General features: G+C 46.2%; 3 protein-coding genes across 4 annotated transcripts in view; 1 reads left to right on the top strand and 2 right to left on the bottom strand.

Moving 5' to 3' along the window:
* Window positions 1-1,299: 1,299 nt before the first annotated feature.
* Window positions 1,300-9,966, top strand: klhl18 (kelch-like family member 18). Its single transcript, XM_071490894.1, has 10 exons — window positions 1,300-1,483; window positions 4,000-4,130; window positions 4,236-4,376; window positions 4,598-4,796; window positions 5,273-5,433; window positions 5,628-5,764; window positions 5,840-6,062; window positions 6,155-6,259; window positions 6,860-6,971; window positions 7,241-9,966. Exons 1-10 carry the CDS (start codon window positions 1,355-1,357, stop codon window positions 7,625-7,627), a joined length of 1,725 nt encoding a protein of 574 aa, XP_071346995.1. The 5' UTR covers window positions 1,300-1,354; the 3' UTR covers window positions 7,628-9,966.
* A 425-nt stretch (window positions 9,967-10,391) lies between these two features.
* On the bottom strand, window positions 10,392-17,448 carry bfsp2 (beaded filament structural protein 2, phakinin). 2 transcript variants are annotated; one of them, XM_071490896.1, is made up of 7 exons: window positions 16,896-17,448; window positions 14,705-14,787; window positions 14,229-14,385; window positions 13,503-13,667; window positions 13,288-13,416; window positions 12,968-13,209; window positions 10,392-10,810 (listed from the first exon to the last, which is right to left on the bottom strand). In XM_071490896.1, the coding sequence occupies exons 1-7, from the start codon at window positions 17,334-17,336 to the stop codon at window positions 10,783-10,785; spliced, it is 1,245 nt and encodes a 414-aa protein (XP_071346997.1). In that variant the 5' UTR covers window positions 17,337-17,448; the 3' UTR covers window positions 10,392-10,782. The 2 variants fall into 2 exon arrangements, with proteins under 2 accessions (XP_071346997.1, XP_071346996.1); XM_071490895.1 differs by having other exon boundaries at window positions 10,392-11,671; window positions 16,896-17,443.
* A 2,416-nt stretch (window positions 17,449-19,864) lies between these two features.
* The window catches only part of ccr9a (chemokine (C-C motif) receptor 9a), a 3,417-nt gene continuing 862 nt past the window's right edge, over window positions 19,865-22,419 (bottom strand). The window contains exons 2-3 of the mRNA XM_071490897.1: window positions 21,711-21,800; window positions 19,865-21,549 (exon numbers count right to left, since the gene is read on the bottom strand). Of these exons, the coding sequence (XP_071346998.1) occupies window positions 20,482-21,549; window positions 21,711-21,758 (1,116 nt within the window). The 5' untranslated portion in view covers window positions 21,759-21,800 and the 3' untranslated portion in view covers window positions 19,865-20,481. The remainder of the gene's footprint in view (window positions 21,550-21,710; window positions 21,801-22,419) is intronic.

Here is a 22,419-nt window from a genome sequence, read left to right on the forward strand (position 1 = left end):
ACATAAAACTTGGTGCAGTACTTGAGGTCTTCATTCAAACATTTTTACCCTTTGATCACCAAACTCATGAACAGGGGGTTCTGTTTTCTTACAATGTAAAATATCTCTTTAGTTTTGATCAGTTGTTTGTTTTCATTTCAACAAGGTCACATGATCTCATCTTTACTCTGATAACCTGTTTTCAGAAGGAAACCTAACTTCCTGACAAAAAGACAAATTGAACAAAAGCAGAATTATAAAATCTACATTTGTGTAAATAATATTTTCCTTTCTGTTACTATAAACAATAGCAGCCAGTGTTGGAAGGTAACTAAGTACATTTATTCAAGCACTGCACTTAAGTAAAAATCAGAGGTACTTGTACTTTATTTTAGGTTTTTCTTTTCACTCCACTACATTTCAGAGAAAATATTGTACTTTGTTCTAGACTATACTTATCAGAGGGCTGCAGTCATCTACAGATGCAGATTTTTCCTTCAGTAGATATGAAGAGTTTACAAACCAGCAGTTAATACATCTACAGGTGAAACAGTTGGCTATTCGATAAGTCGATTGACAAAATTAATTGGCAACTTCTTTGGTAGTGGTTGAAGCCATTTTTATGTGAAATACCAAACATGTCATGTTCCACCCTCTTCAACATGAAGATTTCCAGCTTTTTAATTTTGTGTAAAAATATAAAATTTATTTCTAAATCATTTTTTGAGGTTTGGATTAATCCTTTATGAAAACGATCATTAATCCTAGTCCAACATGGTTCAGACCAGTTCCACTTCCAGCAATTTAACACGTTAATGGATGAGTAATAATACACTAGTATTCATACTATAATTAGATTATCAGTCACTGGGGTCGTTTTACTGCACTGAGTATTTTTTACTTTTGATGCTGTGAGTATTTACTCCTAATTTTACTCACACATGTTTAAAGTGCAGTACTTTTACTTGTACTTGTTGAGTATTTTAACAGTGTGGAATTTGGACTTTTGCTCAGGTGAAAATTAGTGTGTTTCTCCTCCTCTGATTGTCGCTTTGTAAAGTTAATACATGTTTTAGAAACTTTAGGTTTTTATTTTGGAGGCCAAATGTCAAAGCGGAAGTCCTAATCGCGTTTATTATTTTCTGCTGCAGAGGAACGAGCTAAAGTTAATAATAAGGACTATTATTATTATCATTATTATTATTATTATTATTATTATTATTATTATTCTAAGTAATACAGTGTTTGCTTTGGTAGCGGACAGTCTTTTATTCTGAAGGCGGAGCTTCCGTCGGTCGCTGGGACGTCACAGCTCTTGGCTGTGGACGGTGGCTCGGTGGGGTCAGTCCGCGCCGCTCCGCCGCTCGTGCTGACGATGGGAGACGTTCTCTGCGAAGAGCTCGAGGATTTAGTTCACTTCTCGGTACACGACCTGCCCGCGAGAGGCTATGTCGTCATGGAGGAGATCCGACGTCAGGGGAAACTCTGTGACGTCACGCTCAAGGTAAGAATCGACGACGTTCGAGGCTGAAATTAGCCTGCCAGCTAACAGCTAGCAGCCCGTCAGGAGGAAGCTAGCTGCGGCAGAGCTAACGGTGCTAACAACATGCTAACAGCGACTTTTATGTTATTGTGATGATGACTTTTACACGGGCTTGTGACGTCACAGGCCGTTATGATCGACTCGGCCAGGAAAGATAACAGAGCTAACCTTTGACCTGCTGCCGAGGAGCCCTGAAGCAAGGCAGCAGGTAGACTGCTGCGTCGGTCGTTGGTCAGGGAGTTGTGTTAGTTATTGATCTTCATCAGACCGTCTGAGGTCAATATACACAGTTCCGACCATGGTCAGAGGAGTCCTGGTCCACAGTCCAGGACTGATCCACAGACCTGATCCACAGACCTGAACCACAGACCTGAACCACAGACCTGGTCCACAGACCTGGTCCACAGACCTGGTCCACAGACCTGATCCACAGACCTGAACCACAGACCTGAACCACAGACCTGGTCCACAGTCCAGGACTGATCCACAGACCTGATCCACAGACCTGATCCACAGACCTGAACCACAGACCTGAACCACAGACCTGGTCCACAGACCTGGTCCACAGTCCAGGACTGATCCACAGACCTGAACCACAGACCTGATCCACAGTCCAGGACTGATCCACAGACCTGATCCACAGACCTGAACCACAGACCTGAACCACAGACCTGGTCCACAGACCTGATCCACAGACCTGAACCACAGACCTGGTCCACAGACCTGGTCCACAGACCTGAACCACAGACCTGAACCACAGTCCAGACCTGATCCACAGACCTGAACCACAGACCTGGTCCACAGTCCAGGACTGATCCACAGGACTGATCCACAGACCTGAACCACAGACCTGGTCCACAGTCCAGGACTGATCCACAGGACTGATCCACAGGACTGATCCACAGACCTGAACCACAGACCTGATCCACAGACCTGATCCACAGACCTGAACCACAGACCTGATCCACAGACCTGAACCACAGACCTGGATCACAGTCCTGATCCACAGACCTGAACCACAGACCTGAACCACAGACCTGATCCACAGACCTGAACCACAGACCTGAACCACAGACCTGATCCACAGTCCAGGACTGATCCACAGACCTGATCCACAGACCTGATCCACAGACCTGAACCACAGACCTGGTCCACAGTCCAGGACTGATCCACAGACCTGAACCACAGACCTGGTCCACAGTCCAGGACTGATCCACAGGACTGATCCACAGACCTGAACCACAGACCTGGTCCACAGTCCAGGACTGATCCACAGACCTGAACCACAGACCTGGTCCACAGTCCAGGACTGATCCACAGGACTGATCCACAGACCTGAACCACAGACCTGAACCACAGACCTGGTCCACAGTCCAGGACTGATCCACAGGACTGATCCACAGACCTGAACCACAGACCTGGTCCACAGTCCAGGACTGATCCACAGACCTGAACCACAGACCTGAACCACAGGACTGATCCACAGACCTGAACCACAGACCTGGTCCACAGTCCAGGACTGATCCACAGACCTGAACCACAGACCTGATCCACAGTCCAGGACTGATCCACAGACCTGATCCACAGTCCAGGACTGATCCACAGACCTGATCCACAGTCCAGGACTGATCCACAGGACTGATCCACAGGACTGATCCACAGACCTGAACCACAGACCTGATCCACAGACCTGATCCACAGACCTGAACCACAGACCTGATCCACAGACCTGAACCACAGACCTGGATCACAGTCCTGATCCACAGACCTGAACCACAGACCTGAACCACAGACCTGATCCACAGACCTGATCCACAGACCTGGATCACAGTCCTGATCCACAGACCTGAACCACAGACCTGAACCACAGACCTGATCCACAGACCTGATCCACAGACCTGGATCACAGTCCTGATCCACAGACCTGAACCACAGACCTGAACCACAGACCTGATCCACAGACCTGAACAGGGTAGTTTTAGTCAAGTGTTTGCATTTAAAGATTTAACATTTATCAGCTGCAAACAACCAGAATAAACGTGACACTGATTTGATTGACAGTCACTGTTGAACATCTTCACTGTCTGAGTGGAGCTGACATCATCAGTAAGAGACAGTGAGTTACTGCTCACATCGTAGTAAAGATCAAACAGGATCATTGATAAGAAAATAAGATGAAGCCACCATTGCCACTAAAACATCTGACAACAATCTGACCACTCAGAAGTGATGAACGCACCTTTACCTGTTCCAGTGCTGCTGAAACGTCATGTTCCAGTAACACACAGAGCTGCTGCTGCAGGTTGATCCTCTTAATGTCTCAGGATTAAATCTGCTGAATCTGCAACTGATGAAACAAAACCTGCAACACAGTGAACACACAGGTCTGTACAGGTGTGAACACTGTACAGGTGAATACAGGTCCTATCGATCATTGTACGGGTGAGATCGCTGGTATTTGCTTGTCCTCTCTGCAGGTCGGGGATCATAAGTTCAGCGCTCACCGGATCGTTCTGGCAGCCTCCATCCCGTACTTTCATGCCATGTTCACCAATGACATGGTGGAGTGTAAACAGGACGAGATCCTGATGCAGGGCATGGACCCCAGGTAACCAGCACAGGAACCCACATACCAATCAAAGACCAGTCTACCCAGTCTGACACCAGTATAGATAACCACAGACCTGTCTAACCAGTCCCTCTGTCCCTGCAGTGCTCTGGAGGCTCTGATAAACTTTGCGTACAGCGGCCACGTTGCGATCGACCAGCAGAACGTTCAGTCTCTTCTAATTGGCTCGAGCTTCCTGCAGCTGCAGAACGTTAAGGACGCCTGCTGCTCCTTCCTCCAGGAGAGGTCGGTCACTGAGACTCACTGCATCAGGTCCATTTAGTAGCTGTCTGGACCTTTTGATCATATCACATGACCTTTGTTTCCAAACTGTAAAACTGTTTAAACTGGATAAAAACAATCACTTGTCATCAGGTTTCACTTTGATTTACCTCACATTTATTCTGCTGGTTTTGATCTGAGCCGGTTCCATCCTGACCCAGTCTGTCCTGGTCTGTGGGATCCAGGTTACATCCCAAGAACTGTCTGGGCGTCCGTCAGTTTGCAGAGACTATGATGTGTACGACTCTGTACGACTCGGCCAACAGCTTCCTCCACCAGCACTTTGTGGAGGTCTCTCTGTCCGAGGAGTTTCTGGGTCTGAGGACAGAGGAGGTGCTGGAGCTGGTCGGCTGTGACGAGCTCAACGTTAAAGCAGAGGAACAGGTGAGACACACACCTGTCAGGACCTCGTGTACCTGACAGTGTCCTGACTGAGGGTGGAGTGAGTCCTGCTGCAGGAGGAGGAGCTGTGAGGCTGTCATCCTGTTTGATGTGTGAAGTGAAACAAACTGAACAACTGTGGATCTGTCCTCCTCCTCCTCCTCTTCTTCCTCCTCCTCCTTTACCTGTCGTCTGCTGCTGAGTCTGACCCTCGTTTCACTCTGAACCTCAGCAGGTGACAGGTGACCTTTGACCTGCAGCATCACTCACACCTGAGACATGGAAACTATGACATCATCAGGTATCATTAAAGCAAAGATGCAACAGAGATGTTCATGAGGGAATCATGGAGGTCTGAACCACAGTGCACCACGGTCCATCCAGCAGGGTTCACAGAGCTCAGTCTGGACTGAGGTGTGCCCTGTCCAGCTTCAACATCCACACAGCAAGTCTGTTAACTGCTCTGTGTACCTGTGCAGGTGTTTGAGGCGGTGCTGGCCTGGGTCCATCATGACCGGGACCAGAGGGAGTCCCTGCTGCCGGAGCTACTGTCAAAGATCAGACTTCCTCTGTGTCGCCCTCAGTTCCTGTCAGACCGAGTCCAGCAGGACGAACTGGTGCGCTGCTGCCATAAATGCAGGTGAGACACATGCACCTGCTCTGAGCTGCTTCGTGCTACAGGTGCATCCTGTTGTTGTTGTTGTTGTTGTTAAATCAACATCTAAGCATCAGCCTGATGTTTGGGAGGAGCTCAGACCAGAGTCTGTGTTGCTCTCTGTGAGTGAGGTAGAGGAGTTTGTGTTGAAGCTGTGTGTCTGTTGTGTGTCCTGTCAGAGACCTGGTGGATGAAGCCAAAGATTTCCACCTGATGCCAGAGCGGCGTCCTCACCTGCCCACCTTTAAAACCAGACAAAGGTGCTGCACGTCCATCACAGGGCTCATCTACGCTGTGGGAGGACTCAACAGCTCAGGTACACGTTCACCTGTCACTCACCTGTGCAGGGGGCGGAGCTGAGCAGACAGTGATGGTGTCTTTTCTTGTCCAGGGGACTCATTAAACGTCGTCGAAGTGTTCGATCCAATCGGGAACTTCTGGGAGCGCTGTCAGCCAATGAAGACGGCTCGCAGCAGGGTGGGCGTGGCCGTCGTTAATGGGCTGCTGTACGCCATTGGTGGATATGATGGCCAATCACGGCTGAGCACGGTGGAGGTTTACAACCCAGAAACGGACGGCTGGACACGGGTGTCTAGCATGAACAGCCAGCGCAGGTGTGATCAATGCTCATCAATAGTGATCGGTACTGATCAATGCTCTGGTCCCGATCGAATAGAAAACTAATAAAATACACTGTCGTCAACAGCGCCATGGGAACGGTTGTGATCGACGGACACATCTATGTTTGTGGCGGCTACGATGGAAAATCATCTCTGAACTCGGTGGAGTGTTACTCTCCAGAGACCGACAGGTGAGTGACCCACCTCACAGCAGGGCTCCGTGATCCAGGTCATCCAGGCTCCGTGAACGCAGCAGGACGTTATAATCCTGACCAGAGACTGTGTGAATGTGGTCCTGAACCTACACAGAGTTGTTGGATCTGGATCCTGGTCTTTGTTGTATAGATAAATGTGTGTTGTTGATTTCGTAACTTAAGCAGACACTGTTCAGACCGCCCGTCAGTCCTCACCTGGGGCAGATTCAGGTGTGTATTTGTCTGGGTTTACACTGTGTCGATGTCATGATTTATGATCTGCAAACTAATGAACATGGATGTAAAGAGTGAGGAAGGTCAGAGGTCATCTGTAACTGAAAATCCCCCCTTAGCTTCATCATGGTGTCATGAAGTATCGAAGGGTTTTTTATCTGTGTGCTCCCTCAACAGTTTTCACTCCTGAAGACCCTGGAAAGTCAGACTGCAGTTTTTAGGGTCTCAGCCTGTAGATGCCTGTTCAGTTTTTTTATAGTTGCTGCCATTTAATTTTTTGGTCTGTTCTCATCCTTATTTTATCACGTTTGATGATATTGATCTGTAATGATGAAAGTCACTGGAGCTGCTGCTGTTGTCCAGGTGGACAGTGGTGACAGAGATGAGCGCAAGTCGCAGCGCTGCAGGTGTGACGGTTTTTGATGGACGTATCTTTGTCTCAGGCGGCCATGACGGTTTACAGATCTTCAACACGGTCAGTTAACAGTTTAATCAGTGTTTGTCATCTGTCCTCGTCCCCACACCTGTGTCCACAGACCTGTCAGTCCTGCTCCACTGTCACTCTGCAACAGTTCCTTTCAATTCAATTTTATTTGTATGACGCTAAATCAAATCTTAACTTTTTAGATTTATATTTCATTTAATCTGTATGATCTCAAACTTTATTTTAACCTGAGGTTTATTCATTCTGTTTATTTGATTTTTGTTTACCTCCCCAACCCCCTCACCCCCCCACACCTACAGGTGGAGTACTACAACCACCACACCAACCGTTGGCACCCAGCAGCTGCGATGCTGAACAAGCGTTGTCGTCACGGGGCAGCATCTCTGGGCAGTCACATGTATGTGGCGGGGGGGTACGACGGGTCTGGGTTCCTAAGCGGGGCGGAGGTGTTCAGCTCGGCCTCAGGGCAGTGGAGCCTCCTGGTGGCCATGAACACTCGGCGTAGCAGGGTGTCTCTGGTGTCCACGTCAGGTCGTTTGTACGCTGTGGGGGGATACGACGGACAGTCCAACCTCAGCTCCGTGGAGATGTACAACCCCGACACTAACCGCTGGACCTTTATGGCCCCCATGGTGTGCCACGAGGGGGGAGTCGGTGTTGGCTGTATCCCCCTGCAGCCCGCCTAAAGCAGTCAGTCAGAGGCTGAGCATCAATGTGCTACTGCTGGCTGCAGGCGGGGAGGAGGCGCCCTCCACTGGCGTTCACTGAGCTTTATTGGTACAACGGCTGGGCTCAGAGCTGTACACTGACACCAGGCCTGTGGGATTATGGGTAAAACTGTAGCTCTAACCCACACAGGCTAGCTGCTGGCATTGTGCTGTTAGCACGTGTGGACGAGTTAATTCTAAACATTGATTTTATACATGATTAAAACAACCAACAGGAAGTCTTTCCTCTCCAAACAAACCAACAAAGCTGCTGATTTGATACAGGATGACTGCTCTGACCCATGTTCTGGGACCACGTTCACTGGACTGTTCGATTGCTAATCTATAATCAAACAGTGTGATTGAAAGACAGGAAACAGAGCTGCAGACAGAAAACATTTTATGTCTTTATTAAAGTTTGAATTTTTTCACAGAGTGAGACGTCTGCTCCTAAACACATCTCAGAACAGACAAACCTGTCAGCAGAGCTCAGTACAGTCTGATCCAGTCTGTCCTGATGGGGGCGCTGCAGGAAACATGCTCAGTCTTTAACATACAAAGGTTCATCCTCCGGGGAGTTGGGAAGTTTCATTGTGTGGAGCTCCAAAGTGTGACTATTAAATATTCAAACAGGATGTGGGCAGGGCTAATGGAGTTAATGTAACTCAACATTTTATCGACAGGATCTGGTCTGTAACAGAAGAGGACACAAACATCCCAAAGCTGAAGGGGAGTCCTGGCTGAAGACCTGAACCACATGTTGATCTTGTTCAGTGTGACATCACTTCCTGAGGATATCACCCTCTCTGATGTCCCAACAGAATAAAGCTCCAGAGAAACAGAAGCTGCAGAACTTCACTGAGAACCCTCCTGTTTTTAAGTTTCCTTCAGTATCACAGTGAAACAGAGACATCATGAGACACTGCAGACAGGAGCTGATCACTGTCGATCACTGCTGGTCACTGCTAATCACATGATCACTGCTGATCATAAGATCACTGTCGATCACTGCTGGTCACTGCTAATCACATGATCACTGCTGACCACTGTTGATAACAGCTGATCACAGCTGCTTGATGTAAAAACTAATGGAGGCTAAAATGAGGCTCAGAGAACTTCAGCTGTAGCTTATGTCACATGTACTTTGTATGCTGGTGTTAACGTGTTTCCATCAGCTGGTGAAGATGACAGGATTAAAATCACTGAGCAGAGGAGGTGATGTCAGAGTCACCGTCCATCTGATGATTATTTATTTCATAGTTTCTTAAATAATGATTTAATATTGATTTTAAAGCTTCATGAGTCATCAGTTTAAAGCTCAGTGTGCAGGGGAGAGTCTGATAAAATGTCGTGTAGTGTTTATGAAGCTGAGACTGGAGAGATCCACCTCAGTAAGTCAGGCACTTATTCATATTGGAATATTCCTGCATTTTTATGAATTATCACAAAAGTGAGTCATGACCTGGAACCTAAAAGAAATTCTCATAAAACCCTTGAATAAATAGATTGAATGTTTTTATTAACGTCATAAAAAAATGTAGATTAGTAATAATCAGTTAATTAAAACTAATTACTTGAAAATGTTGGACAACCCTAACCCTAACTTACTGGAAACTGGACTGAACCTCCTGTGGCACAGGGAAGAGACCAGATACAACAGAGCTTTTATTGTGAAAAGCTATGTTTCCATATCCTGTTTTGGGCTAGATTAGATATGCTAGTGGTTAGCCTAGCATTGCTAATAACCTATAATGTAATTTACATAGTGACTGTGCTGCCGAGTAGCTTAGCTGTTAGCTTAGCTAATGACTCTCGCCGCGGAGAGTGATAAAGACGAGATACCGCCGGCCTCTCATTGGCCGAATCAGTAGCCACCCTGCCCCTGAACTTTCAGCAGGATTTTATGGCCTTCCTGAGCAGATGGATTTTTCAGTTGTCATGGAGACAGTTGTTGCTGATGAAAGCCATGAGATGCAGCTGAAAGCTTTTAACAGTTTCCTGCAAGTTGACTTAAGAATTTATTTCCAATGATCCAACTACATCAAAGTGTTAAATACGTTTTAAAAAAAACATGAATGTGATGAATTTATAATAAAAATAAACAGTTTAGATGATATACAATAATTTTGTTGTATTTATAGTTTTTTAATTTTATAGTGAATATTTCACATTAAAGCACTGATTGTATTAATTTGGTCCTCTCCAGCCTCCGTACATCATCATCAGTGATCTTGGTTTTATTTTTATTGATTAATTTATGATTTCTTCTTATCTGAGAAATTTGTGGATCATTAAAGAGGAATTCTCAGACCATTTAATCTGTTTCCTGACTCAAGTGTCTGATCTATAATAATGATAAGACCTGAGGGGTGTGTGATCAGTGACTGTTTTTTACTAACGAGTTAAACTACAACAGTGAAATCATCAGGAATAAAATGATACAGAAGTTCATTAACAGACTTAATAAAGGACTAATTTCTGCTGTGAAATAAAAATATTCTAATTAAAAAAAAACACAAATTTGAACAAATCACCTCTAATATGACATTTGTCCAATTAATTCAATTTAGACCCATTTAGTTAAATTATTTTAAGGTTTGACAGAAAATGTTTGGCAGTGTTTTATGTTCAGATTAAAATCTGATCACTGTGTTCCTTCTTCACACCGTGTTTAAATGAGGTTCAGTGAAGACCTGGTTCAGGTCTGGTTTGGGTATCAGAGAAATGAAGAGTTGAACCTGAATCACTTTAAAACTCCTTTATTGTCTCAACCAGATAAAACATCATTATCCTCAACGTTCATTTAAAAATATTTCAGTAATACAGCCTCAGCAACACTGACACCTGCTGTGATGTCATCACTTCAGAGTGAAACAGTTGGCAGGTAAGACACACATGGTGTCCTTTAAATCAGTCTCTGTCCTCACCTTCACATCCAGCTCATTTGAAACTTGTGTTCTGGCCTCAGTGTCCCACAATCCTTTGTGAGTTGATGACTAGTATAACGGTGGGTTCAGGTGGTCCTTGAGTCCTGAACTGGTCATGTGACCACCTCATCTCTCCCAGGTGTGTCTCACAGGTAAGTCCATCACATGAAGGGGACCAATGAAAACATCCCTGATGCTGCATTCATTTCATGTCTCAGTTGTATTAAAAGTTCTGCTGTAATTAATGAAGATGTTTAATTGTCAGTATTTTAACCTTCACACAAACAACTCTGTGGTTGTATGACCGTCCCATGAACACAGAGATCTTTCCATCACATAAGACATGAAAGCAGCATAATGAAAAGACCATCTAGTTGCATAATGGGAAATGTAAGCGTCAGTGTTGTTTCATTTTACAGACTTTAGTCTTCAGTTGTCAATCTGATGAAACTGTGATGGCGGTTGTTATTGTTTTTTGTTGTTTTTGTTGGTTATTTTTTTGTTGTTGGTTGTTGGTCAATTGTGACATCGGGTTAACAACGAGCTGCTCTCTCCTTCGCTCATAGAGTTTCAGGAAACTGGTGAAACACCGTACGGTGAGAGAAGAAGAGTACAGCTTCTACAGAAATCACTGATCTGAGTCCAAACACAGAGGCTGTGATCCACTTCAGACTCTGGACGTCTTGACCCAGGTCAAAAATAATGGATGTGATCTGTTGAGTCCATTCAGAACACCTTACAGTCTGGATCAGAGGGCCCTAGTTCAGATTGGGTCCTGGTTGGGAAAAGGTTTAGACCAGGTAGCAGTCACATTCAGCTTTTCATCATTCCTGCCACAGGTTCTCTAAATCATGCACGCCTGCACACATCACCAGGTAGAAATCATCCTGCACAGACCAGAACAACCTTACAGAGTCCACCTTTGTCTGAATAAACTCAAAGATCCAGAAATCCTCTGCTGGGCTTCAATCTGCTCCTCAGATCCTACACAGATCACTGTCCTTGAGGACCTGGAGGTCCTGGAGTGTTGGTCTGAGAGTCTGCAGCAGCAGGGGCATTGGCAGCTCCCTCAGGTTCTGAGTGCAGACCTGAACACCTGGACAGGTAATTGTAATGATTTTAATGACAATGATGGTGATGTTTACAATTACAGTGCAGATCCAGGTTTTATATTCTTGTATCAGGTGATGTTATTGATCAGTTTGTGGGTTGAAAGGAAACATGAACATTTAGAGTCCAGCTGACCCAGACAAACGTGTTTTAGTAACACTGATGTAATATCATGTGACCTTTATTCAGTATCTTGTAAACTTGACATATCTCATAAACTTGTTTTATTGTGTGATTTTGGTTAAGTAGCTCAAGGTCACGATGTAGTTTCTCTTAATCTTTATTGAATGTTAATAGTCTTGATCAAGTATCATAGTCTTTACAGTGTTGTTGTCAGTGTTGTGTTGTCAGTGTTGTTGTCATTGTTGTTAGTGTTGTTGTGGTCTGTATTGTTGTTGTTGTCGTCAGTGTTGTTAGTGTTTTTGTAAGTATTGTTGTCAGTGTTGTTGACAGTATTGTTGTTGTCGTCAGTGTTGTTCTTGTTGTCAGTATTGTTGTCGTCAGTGTTGTTGTCAGTTTTGTTGTCGTCAGTGTTGTTGTTAGTGTTTTTGTAAGTATTGTTGTTATTGTTGTCAGTGTTGTTGTTGTCATCAGTGTTGTTGATGTTATTGTCGTTGTTGTCAGTGTTGTTGTTTGTGTTGTTGTCAGTGTTGTTGTTGCTGTCAGTATTGTTGTTGCTGTTGTTGTTGTTGTTGTCTTAAGTATTGTTGTTGTCAGTGTTGCTGTTGTCAGTGTTGTTGTCGTCAGTGTTGTTGTTGTCAGTGTTGTTGTTGTCGTCAGTGTTGTTGGTGTTGTTGTTGTCAGTGTCGTTGTCAGTATTGCTGTTGTTGTTGCTAGTGTTGTTGTCGTCAGTGTTGTTGCCAGTGTTGTTGTTGTTATTGTTGTTAGTGTTGTTGTTGTTATTGTTGTCAGTGTTGTCGTTAGTGTTGTCGTCAGTGTTGTTGTTGTTGTCGTCAGTGCTGTTGTTGTTGTTGTCAGTGTTGTTGTTGTCGTCAGTGTTGTTGTTCCCAGTGTTGTTGTCACTGTTGTTGTTGTCAGTGTTGTCATCAGTATTGTTGTTGTTAATGTTGTCGCCAGTGTTGTTGTTGTCAGTGTTGTTGATGTTTTGTCATTGTTATTGTTGTTTTTGTTAGTGTTGTTGTTGTTGTCAGTGTTGTCGTCAGTGCTGTTGTTGTTGTCGGTGTTGTTGTTGTTGTTGTCAGTGTTGTCATCAGTGTTTTTGTTGTTGTCAGTGTTGTTGTTGTTGTTGTTGTGCGGTATTTGTTATCTGGCGGTGACTCACGGTGTTTCAGTCGGCAGGAAGCGGCTCTCCTCTCCGTCCAGGATGCCGTGGTAGACGCCAATCTCCTGCTCCAAACGCTGCTTGTTGCTCAGAAGTGTGTCGTAGTCGCGTCGCTGCTGCTCGATCTCTCCGCGCACGTCGGCCAGCTCCGCCTCCAGCTTGGCCACCACTGAGCCCAGGTTCTGCAGCTCCATGTCGTGCCAGTGCCGGGCGTCACTCAGGGAGTTCTCCAGACCTCGTTTCTGCAGGGAGACAGTAGTGACACCAATACGTTTCTGATGGTGGTTATTGGTCAGATTATTGACGGGTGTGCATCTCACCAGCGCTCTAATGGATTCAGTCTCGGCCTGTAGACTCTGGATCTTGCAGCCAGCATCATTACACTCGGCCTTCAGCACCTCCACCTGCTCCTCCTCAGGACTCAGCCTGCTGCTCATACATTGTGCCTCCTGCAGGACACACACCGACAAGTCAAACACACCTTAAAGAAGCAGCTTGGCCTGTGAGGACACCTGTGCAAGTGAGACAACCTCACCTTACACTCCAGCTGGTAGCTGTCAGTCTCAGCTCGGTTCTTCTCCGTCACCTTCTCCCAGTGGCTCCTGATGTAGGCCAGGATCTGGTCCAGACTGGTCTCTATGGGAGCGTCAGGTTCATCTACCTCGCGCCCCGCCATCTGACTGTAGAGGACTCGAACATCCTGGATGGACAGACAAACATTGAACACACAGGTCACATGACTTCAGCTCATTAAAGGAATATTTCACAGATTTTACACAAAATTTCGTTATTGTAAAAGCTTCTCAAAAACCTAATTTTAGACTCCATTTTAAATTAATTTTAAATTCATCAGTCACTGGCTTCCATGATATAGTGTAATTGATTGGTAAATACAATGATCTTTTCATTTTTGTTTGTTAATGTATTTCAATTTTTTGAATTTCCTTTTTGATAAAAGTATCCTATGTAAAAACTCATTTAAAATTCAATTATTTATTATTTACAGACAGATTAATAAAAGCAAATATAATCTTTTATTATCTTCTCTTTACTAAAACATTTTTGCTGACTCTTTTTTTCATTGTTGTTGTAAGGTTAGATTTACAGTCTTTATAAAATGAATTTTGAAATTTCTTTAGAGAAAATAAAGATTTAAAGACAGAATACGTACTGTAGTTTTTAATTCTGACAGATAAATTTATGAGGTGTTTGTAATTGGAGATTAAATCTTTTTTTTTTTTTAACAGAGTTTGGTAAGAACCTGCTCGTGGTTGTGTTCCAGGTTGCGGAGCTCAGCTCTCATGTTCTCCATCTGCTCCTCCAGCTCGGCCCTGGTCAGGTTGGCGTCGTCAATGACTTTGTACAGAGAGCTGATCTCCTCCTCCACCGCCTTCCTGAACGGCTGCTCATTCTCGTACCTGCAGGAGGAAGGTAGATGTTACTCTTCCTCCTCCTCCTGCTGGACGCTTCATCATTCTCAGTCTGGGTTTTGTCCTGGCTTAACTTTCAGGGACTCAGACACATTTGGTACAGACAGGCCAAGGTGTGTGTGTGTGGGCTTCTTTTACTATATTTGGTTCCAACAGCTTTGTGGGGACCAAAATGCTGGACCCCACAAGTTTAAATGTCTGTTTGAGGGTTAAAAGTTGATTTTAGGGTAAGGGTGTGTTTTGTCAATGATGGGTCCCCACAAAGACAGGTCTACAAGGGCATGTGTGTGTGTTTGTGACCTCTGACCTGTCTTTGAAATCCTCTGCATTGGCCTGAACGTTCTCCGTCTGCAGCATCAGACGAGCGTTATCCAGGATGGCTTCACTGACCTGCAGAAAACCCCAGAAAACAGAGAACTGAGAGCTCCTGCAGCCAGCAGGGGGCAACACACACACACAGATACACACAGAAACACACAAACAGACACACACACGTGCACACACACACACACACACACTGTTCCATACACACAAACACAGTAGAAACACACACTCCTGTGTAGATAAACAGGATGCTGCTGTCAGTCTAACAAACCACAGATGAATTGAGTGTCTGACTGACTTAATCACTCAGCTGTTACTGGATCATTGATTATTGATTATGTGATGAATACTTTGGATTCTTCCTGGGAATTAATCTTCTCAAACATGCTAGGCTAAAACATGCTATGCTAATGATAAAATGAATCATTGACCCAGGGAACTGTCTCATGCTCCCTGCACATGTCTAGGTTGGAGCCTCCTCAGAACCGGACGGGAGGCCGCTCTCATTCTTACATTCACCTCAGTGTCAGTGCAGAAGCTGAAGGTCCAATAACCAATGATCATTACTCCACATACAGATCAGTACAGATCAGAGGCTCCTGAGTGAACAGCCCCCCCCCACCACCACCACCACCACCCTCATCGACTGTTACTGAGTCTGTTTGGTATGGTTTGGTAACCATGGTAACATGAGTGCGCCTCACCACAGCAGTTCAAGGATTCCCCCCAGAGTGAGGCGGTTCAGACAGGTGCAGCAGAGAGAAACAACCACACTGTGAGGCTTTTGATCACATCACATGGTCTTCATCGGCAGATGGACTCAGCACCTTAATGACACGTCGTCCATGTTGGCTCAAAAATCAGACCCTGACCTGAGGTGAGTCTGGTCCGCTGCTGCAGGACACTGCAGGACCTGAACTGGCAAAGTCCTGTGGACAAGAAGTGGACCAGAGAGCTCTGGGGCCCCTAAGAGTCTAGAGGCTCATTGTGAGGTCCTGATCCAGGAGAGTCAGACTGATCCATCTTAAGAAGATCGGCATCCTCTGACTGAGATTGTGAACCTGATGGAGCTCCATTTCTTCCATTACAGACGTTCAGATGGTTCTGGACTCAGCCCATCATTCATTCACTCATTCACTCATTCACCTCACCCTCTGCACCATCAACAAACAGCAGTAAATCCAGATTTCACAGTTTTGGTGTCCAAGCTGGAGAAAGTGGTCCGGGACTGTTCTGGATGATCCAGACTAAACGTTGTGTTTAACACAATAAAACACAATCAAACTGATTCACTCTGAATATTTTAATTCACACTGAGACAAACCGGATCATTGTCACTGTCCACCCTGTCCTCACCTGTGGACCACCTCTCTCCACCTGTCCTCACCTGTGGACCACCTCTCTCCACCTGTCCTCACCTGTGGACCACCTCTCTCCACCTGTCCTCACCTGTAGACCACCTCTCTCCACCTGTCCTCACCTCTCTCCACCTGTCCTCACCTGTAGACCACCTCTCTCCACCTGTCCTCACCTCTCTCCACCTGTCCTCACCTGTGGACCACCTCTCTCCACCTGTCCTCACCTGTGGACCACCTCTATCCACCTGTCCTCACCTCTCTCCACCTGTCCTCACCTGTGGACCACCTCTCTCCACCTGTCCTCACCTGTGGACCACCTCTATCCACCTGTCCTCACCTCTCTCCACCTGTCCTCACCTGTGGACCACCTCTCTCCACCTGTCCTCACCTCTCTCCACCTGTCCTCACCTCTCTCCACCTGTCCTCACCTGTGGACCACCTCTCTCCACCTGTCCTCACCTCTCTCCACCTGTCCTCACCTGTGGACCACCTCTCTCCACCTGTCCTCACCTCTCTCCACCTGTCCTCACCTGTGGACCACCTCTCTCCACCTGTCCTCACCTGTGGACCACCTCTCTCCACCTGTCCTCACCTCTCTCCACCTGTCCTCACCTGTGGACCACCTCTCTCCACCTGTCCTCACCTCTCTCCACCTGTCCTCACCTCTCTCCACCTGTCCTCACCTGTGGACCACCTCTATCCACCTGTCCTCACCTCTCTCCACCTGTCCTCACCTGTGGACCACCTCTCTCCACCTGTCCTCACCTCTCTCCACCTGTCCTCACCTGTGGACCACCTCTCTCCACCTGTCCTCACCTGTCTGTAGACGTCCTCCCACTCCCTCCTGAGTGGACCCCAGGCTCCGGCGCTGGAGGCCTTGCGGTCCAGACAGAGCCGGATCTGTTCCTCCAGCTGCTGGTTCAGTTGTTCCAGGGCTCTCACTTTGTCTCTGTACTCCATCAGGCAGCTGTTCAGACCGGCCGCCGCTCCGTGACCCGCTGCCCGGTCCCCGGCGCGGGGCAGGACCGGGGCCGCGCTGCTCCTCATCCCCTGCAGGAACACGCTGCTGATGCCCAGAGCCCGCCGGGAAACACGCGTCCCCAGGCTGGAGGCCCCGCCCACCGGGGGCGCGGAGCCCACAAAGACGCCGCGGGGGGCGGCGGTGCCGGCCGAGCCGATCCTCCCGCAGGAGGCGGCGGCCGGGCGCTCGGAGGACTGCTGTCCCAGGAAGGATGAGCGGCGTCGGGGCAGAGGCATGGCGCTCAACGGCTCCCAGGGTCAAACCGCCCAGAGCCGCGCACCGCCACAATTTATGGGAGGACGGAGTTCTGGAAACATGGCCGCCTTTGTTCAGGACGTGTTTGTGAGCACGGCTTTGTTCTCATGGAAACAGAGTCTGATTTCAGCTGCATCAGCAGGGGGTGGGGGGGTCAGGAAGAGTCCTGAAACACGCAGAGAGGTCACACACTGTATACACACCACAAACACTATACACAAGCGCACAACTGTACACAACCAACACACCGAGAGGTCACTGGAGCCCGACCTACACACACCATACACAGATTTGTCTTTCCATACCTGTGAGGACTATAAGTGAACCTAGGTGGGGCCCTCCACAGGTGGGGGTGGGGGGTGGGGGTGGAGGACCAGGGTTAAAAATAACTGAGGCTGATGTGTTGACCTTTATTTCACTACACTTGCTTCCCCTGTCACTGTTAGTGACTGATGGATGTGACGGAGGACATGCCAGAAAAAAGAGAACCACTGCTCTGAAGGATCTGGTCTGAACCGGACTGTGCTGCGGCAGCTGCTCTCAGAAACAACTAACTAGTTATAAACTAGTGATTCAATAAATCAGCTGGAAATCCAAAACTTAAATGTCTTAGATGGTAAAGACTTCATCAACTATGTTGTTTAATGAGGACAGAACTGAAATCCTACAAGCCAGCCCCATTGATCTTCGATGTAATCCATTTAAACCTATTAACTGTAGAGGTGTCCTCACAATACAGAAGTGTCCTCACAGAGCAGAAATGCCCCTGATGTCCCAGTGTAAACAAATCCTCAGATACACAGTGACTGAGCTGTGGTTCCTTCCACTGAAGTCCAGTTTTTATTTGACTGACTGAAACCAGAACATAAACACTCCACAGTTTCCTGACGTCATCATGACAACAAACTGTGTGTTCACACGCTTCTGTTGAATTTGACACAAACAGTCGTCTCACTGAGGGTTTTTGTGGAAATCCCTCAACTCTCCATCTTCAGTATTTTCAGGTGAACTTGTCCCCAGATTTACTGTCACAAACACATTCAGATTTGTTCTGTCAATCTCAGCAGGAAGTGGTTTAACGGCGACGCAGCAGGTGAAACTTCCCAGCAGCTCTAACAGATTTCTCGCTGATGAACCATGAAAAACAAACACTCTCATCTGAAGCTGCCTCAACACAGTTACACCAGTCTGACAACTGTTCCTGTAAAACACACAGAGAATACAAACAATAATTCACTGATTTAACTTGTTGACAGTGACGCCATTGTTTGAGGCTCCACTGCAGTTGGTAACAATAATATTAATCATTTAAAATGAATTGAATTCAGTGTCACTGTTTAGAGCAAACAGGCGACAGCACAGGATCAGAGTTTATCTGTGTGATGAAGTGACAGCAGGTGGTGGGATCAGCTGCCGCCAATCAAACACAGAGACTTCACTTTGTTGATCAACAGATCTGTCAACAGATCAATCAACAGATCAATCAAGCTCAGCTCACTGGTTCCACTGGTCCATGTTTTCTCTTCTGTTGAGTTTTTAAACATTCTCCGATTCTGTTTAACTTTATTGTTCTGATTAAATAAAGAACTTTATTAGTTTTATTCCTTATACACAGACTTTATTAACATGATTTTAACCTCATGGTTCTGTTGTTGTAGACGAACCTGAGTTCTACCTTCATATATGATCCATCAGAGATCTGGAACCTCCACGTATGTCTCTGGTCTCGTGGTCTCTACCCTGAGCTGTTTCAGGACCTTCCTTTTAAATTGAGCTGTTCAGCCTCAGGGTGTCTGGCTCCTCTCTATGTGAACAACACCTAGACTGTAACATCTGGCTAACTCTGAGGTGTCTGACTCTCTGTGTGTGTATCTCTGTTGTGTTGACAAAGTGTCATCCTCTCTTCCTGAGTTTCACTTCTCTTTTCATCACATTTTGTTTTTGTCCTCGTCACACCATCTCATGACCTGCAGAAAATATCAGACCACAGACAGACAACAGCTCAGACATAAAGTTCACTTCTTCCTTTGTTCAAGTCATCAAAACAACAATCAGACACCTTATATCAGCTGGGATCAACCTGATGAACCCAACAAAGACTCCTCTCCCTGTGTCTTTGTCATGTTGTCGTTACTGATCAGAAATATTAAAGTAGAAATGTTGTGCTGATCTGGGTCCAGGCAGCTCAGATATTTTTACAGAACAAAGTGAGTGAAAACATAAACAGGATGAGAGGAGGAAGGATGTGAAGAAACAAGTGACTCTACTTCCTCCTGTTTTTCACGCTAAGACTCACAAATTCTGTGTTTTACACACTTTAATGTTTATCATTGAACACGTAAAGAAACACTGACGTTAACTTCTGAAACAACACAGAAGACACGTCTGTGACAAAAACTATTTACATTTACAAAATCAACATCTGTGTTAGCATCCTGCTTCCTCTGTTAGCATCTGTTAGCAGCAGTATTCGGTGGTTGATGATATATCACAATCTGACAGTAACAGATGAATTAATATTCAGCTTTTTATTCAACAAACACAACAGAAAAAAATCACATCAACTGACAGAGACGCAGCTTTGGCTCAGTTTAAGGCACCTCCTTACTTCCTTCATGTGATGTGTTTCCTGTTCAAACAAGGAAGATGCAACACAGTCATCATGTGAGGAAAACAGGTAACATGACAAACACACTCCAATAACAGCAGCTAAAAATCACATAGTTTGTGGCTAAAAATAATTTCACATTTAATGTGCAGGCAAGTCCTGAGAAAGTCCTGGAAAAGTCTTGGAAAAGTCCTGAAAAAAGTCCTGAGAAAGTCCAGTAAAAGTTCTGGAAAATTCCCTAGAATATCCAGAGAAAATCCTGAGGAACACCTGGAAAAGATCATGGAAAATGTTCTGGCATGGGGAGTTAAGATGTCAGGATTATACATTCAAGACCTTTGATCAAGGATTTTAAAGCAAAATTGAAATGAGATTGGATTGAGTCCTGGGAGAATGAGTGGGAGGGACAAGGAGTGATGAGGAGTGATGAGGAGTGATGGCAGCACAGCGTTTCTTCACTCATCTGTTGCCATTGCAGCTGCTGCAGCACAAACAGGAAGTTGCAGGGGCATGTGTCTCTACAGGGACAGGGCCTGCGAGGTGTCGCTGTCTGACATCACAGAGGGCCGGGTCGAGCTCCTGCTTGTCTTACTCGGCTGCCTCTTGGTGGCCTGCGACTGGCAGTTGCAGCTGCGCAGGAGCTGCAACACATCTCGGCGGAAACGCTCGCCCACGAAGGCGTAGAGGAAGGGGTTGAGGCAGGCGTGCATATAGGCCAGACTCTTCAGTACCTGTCCCACCATGTCAAAGCGCTTCATCTCCTCGCAGTCCGTCATGGTCATGTTGGATGCCTGTGTCGCCTCCATCACCAGTACACCATTGTAGGGCAGCTGTGACATGACAAACACCACCACCACCACCAGGATGACGCGCATGGCTTTGTGTTTCTGGAAGTTCCGGGTCTTGAGCAGTGTGGCGAGGATTACGCTGTAGCAAAAGGCCATGATCAGGAAGGGCATGCAGAAGCCCATGCTCACTTGCAATGACAGCGCCAGGATCTTGGTGCGGTTGCCCAGATGAGGCGGGAACACCATCCTGCAGTACTGCTGCATGTCCACCTTTGCAGTGGTGGCAAACACGAGCTCGGGCAGTGCGAGCAGCAGGGCCAGCAGCCACACCCCCATGCACACCAGCCGGCTGCTGCGGCGGCGCTCCATCTTTGAGTTTTGTGCCTTGGTGGTCTGTACAATGACGATGTAGCGGTCGACACTGATGCAGGTGAGCAGCAGCATGCTGCTGAACAGGTTCACCTTGTAGAGGGCGGAGTTCAGCTTGCAGAGGGCAGAGCCAAAGCTCCAGCCATGCGATGCCTCAGCAGCCCACAACGGCAGTGTTACCAGGAACAGCAGGTCAGCCACCGCCAGGTTCAGGAGGTATACATCTGACATGGTCTTCAGCCGCCGCCGGAAGTTCAGGTAGATCCACACCACAGCCAGGTTCCCAGCTCCACCCACCAAGGCGATCATCCAGAAAAGCGGCGGCTCGTACCGACCCCTGAACGCCCGCACTGATGCCCGGTCACACATCAGGTCCTCGTAGTCATAGTCCTCGTCAGTGGTGGGGGAGGGGCTGATAGAGAATGGGTCCTGAGAGGAACAGAGAGCACACCTGAACACACCTGCAGCAGGTCTGTTGTTCTGTTTCCTTTTTGAACTCATATATAAAACCTCATATCTACAAGATAATTAAATGCAAATGATAATAATATGACCAGACTGATCAATAACTGATAATCATCATTTGTTACCTCGGTGGTGAATGCTGTGATGTTCATGATGTCATCCATGGAGGTCATGTGATCAGAATCTTGTTTATATTAATGAGGTGATTCAGTGACCTTAACAGGAAACAAACAAACACAGGTTCAGAACAAACAGCAGCTCTTCTTTAAAATATTGTTTTTAACGGTGCACCTCCTCCTCTTCCTCTCTTCCCCTCCTCCTCCTCCCTTCCACTCCTCCTCTCTGACTCCTCTCTGTCTCTGTGTTACATCATTTCCATTCACTCTGTTTTAATACATGTTGTTTGTAGTACTTCTTCATTTTAACTGCAATAAAAGTATGTGTATACAGTAATTTTACTCTGAGGTTTTAGTACTTTTACTTTCTGTCACTTCAACAGCACAAACACTCACAACATGTCACTGCGGAGATACCAGGTTTTTATATGTGAATCAATGAATCAGAGGTTTTATAACTAAATCGATGAAAAAGAATCAGAACTTCATCACTGTAATTGAAATTACTTGTGCCTTATACTTGTACTACAGTACATTTCAACTTAAGTTAAATCTGGCCAGCAACAGAATATAAAGTCATTAAAATCAGCTGTAACATGAAAGTGATGAACACATGAACGGGTCAGTAATTATGATGTTATCATATACATCACCCTGCATAATGAGCTCTTCTTAAGTGGTATTTTAAGTGTATTTTGGTGCTGTACACCCACACATT

Source organism: Trachinotus anak, unplaced genomic scaffold (genome assembly GCF_046630095.1).
Source record: "Trachinotus anak isolate AG129_WGS33_773 ecotype Australia unplaced genomic scaffold, CSIRO_AGI_Tana_v1 ptg000012l, whole genome shotgun sequence".
NCBI classification, from domain to species: Eukaryota; Metazoa; Chordata; class Actinopteri; order Carangiformes; family Carangidae; genus Trachinotus; species Trachinotus anak.

Bases quoted from the DNA above. Each gene is read 5' to 3' on its own strand.
- klhl18 (XM_071490894.1), top strand. From the start codon at position 1,355: ATGGGAGACGTTCTCTGCGAAGAGCTCGAGGATTTAGTTCACTTCTCG. The intron at 1,484-3,999 runs GTAAGAATCGAC...TCCTCTCTGCAG, and splicing joins TCTGTGACGTCACGCTCAAG to GTCGGGGATCATAAGTTCAG. The intron at 4,377-4,597 runs GTCGGTCACTGA...TGTGGGATCCAG, and splicing joins TGCTCCTTCCTCCAGGAGAG to GTTACATCCCAAGAACTGTC.
- bfsp2 (XM_071490895.1), bottom strand. From the start codon at position 17,336: ATGCCTCTGCCCCGACGCCGCTCATCCTTCCTGGGACAGCAGTCCTCC. The intron at 13,210-13,287 runs GTGAGATGCACA...GTCTCCCTGCAG, and splicing joins CTGAATCCATTAGAGCGCTG to AAACGAGGTCTGGAGAACTC. The intron at 11,672-12,967 runs GTGAGTCACCGC...TTACCTGTCCAG, and splicing joins TTCCTGCCGACTGAAACACC to GTGTTCAGGTCTGCACTCAG.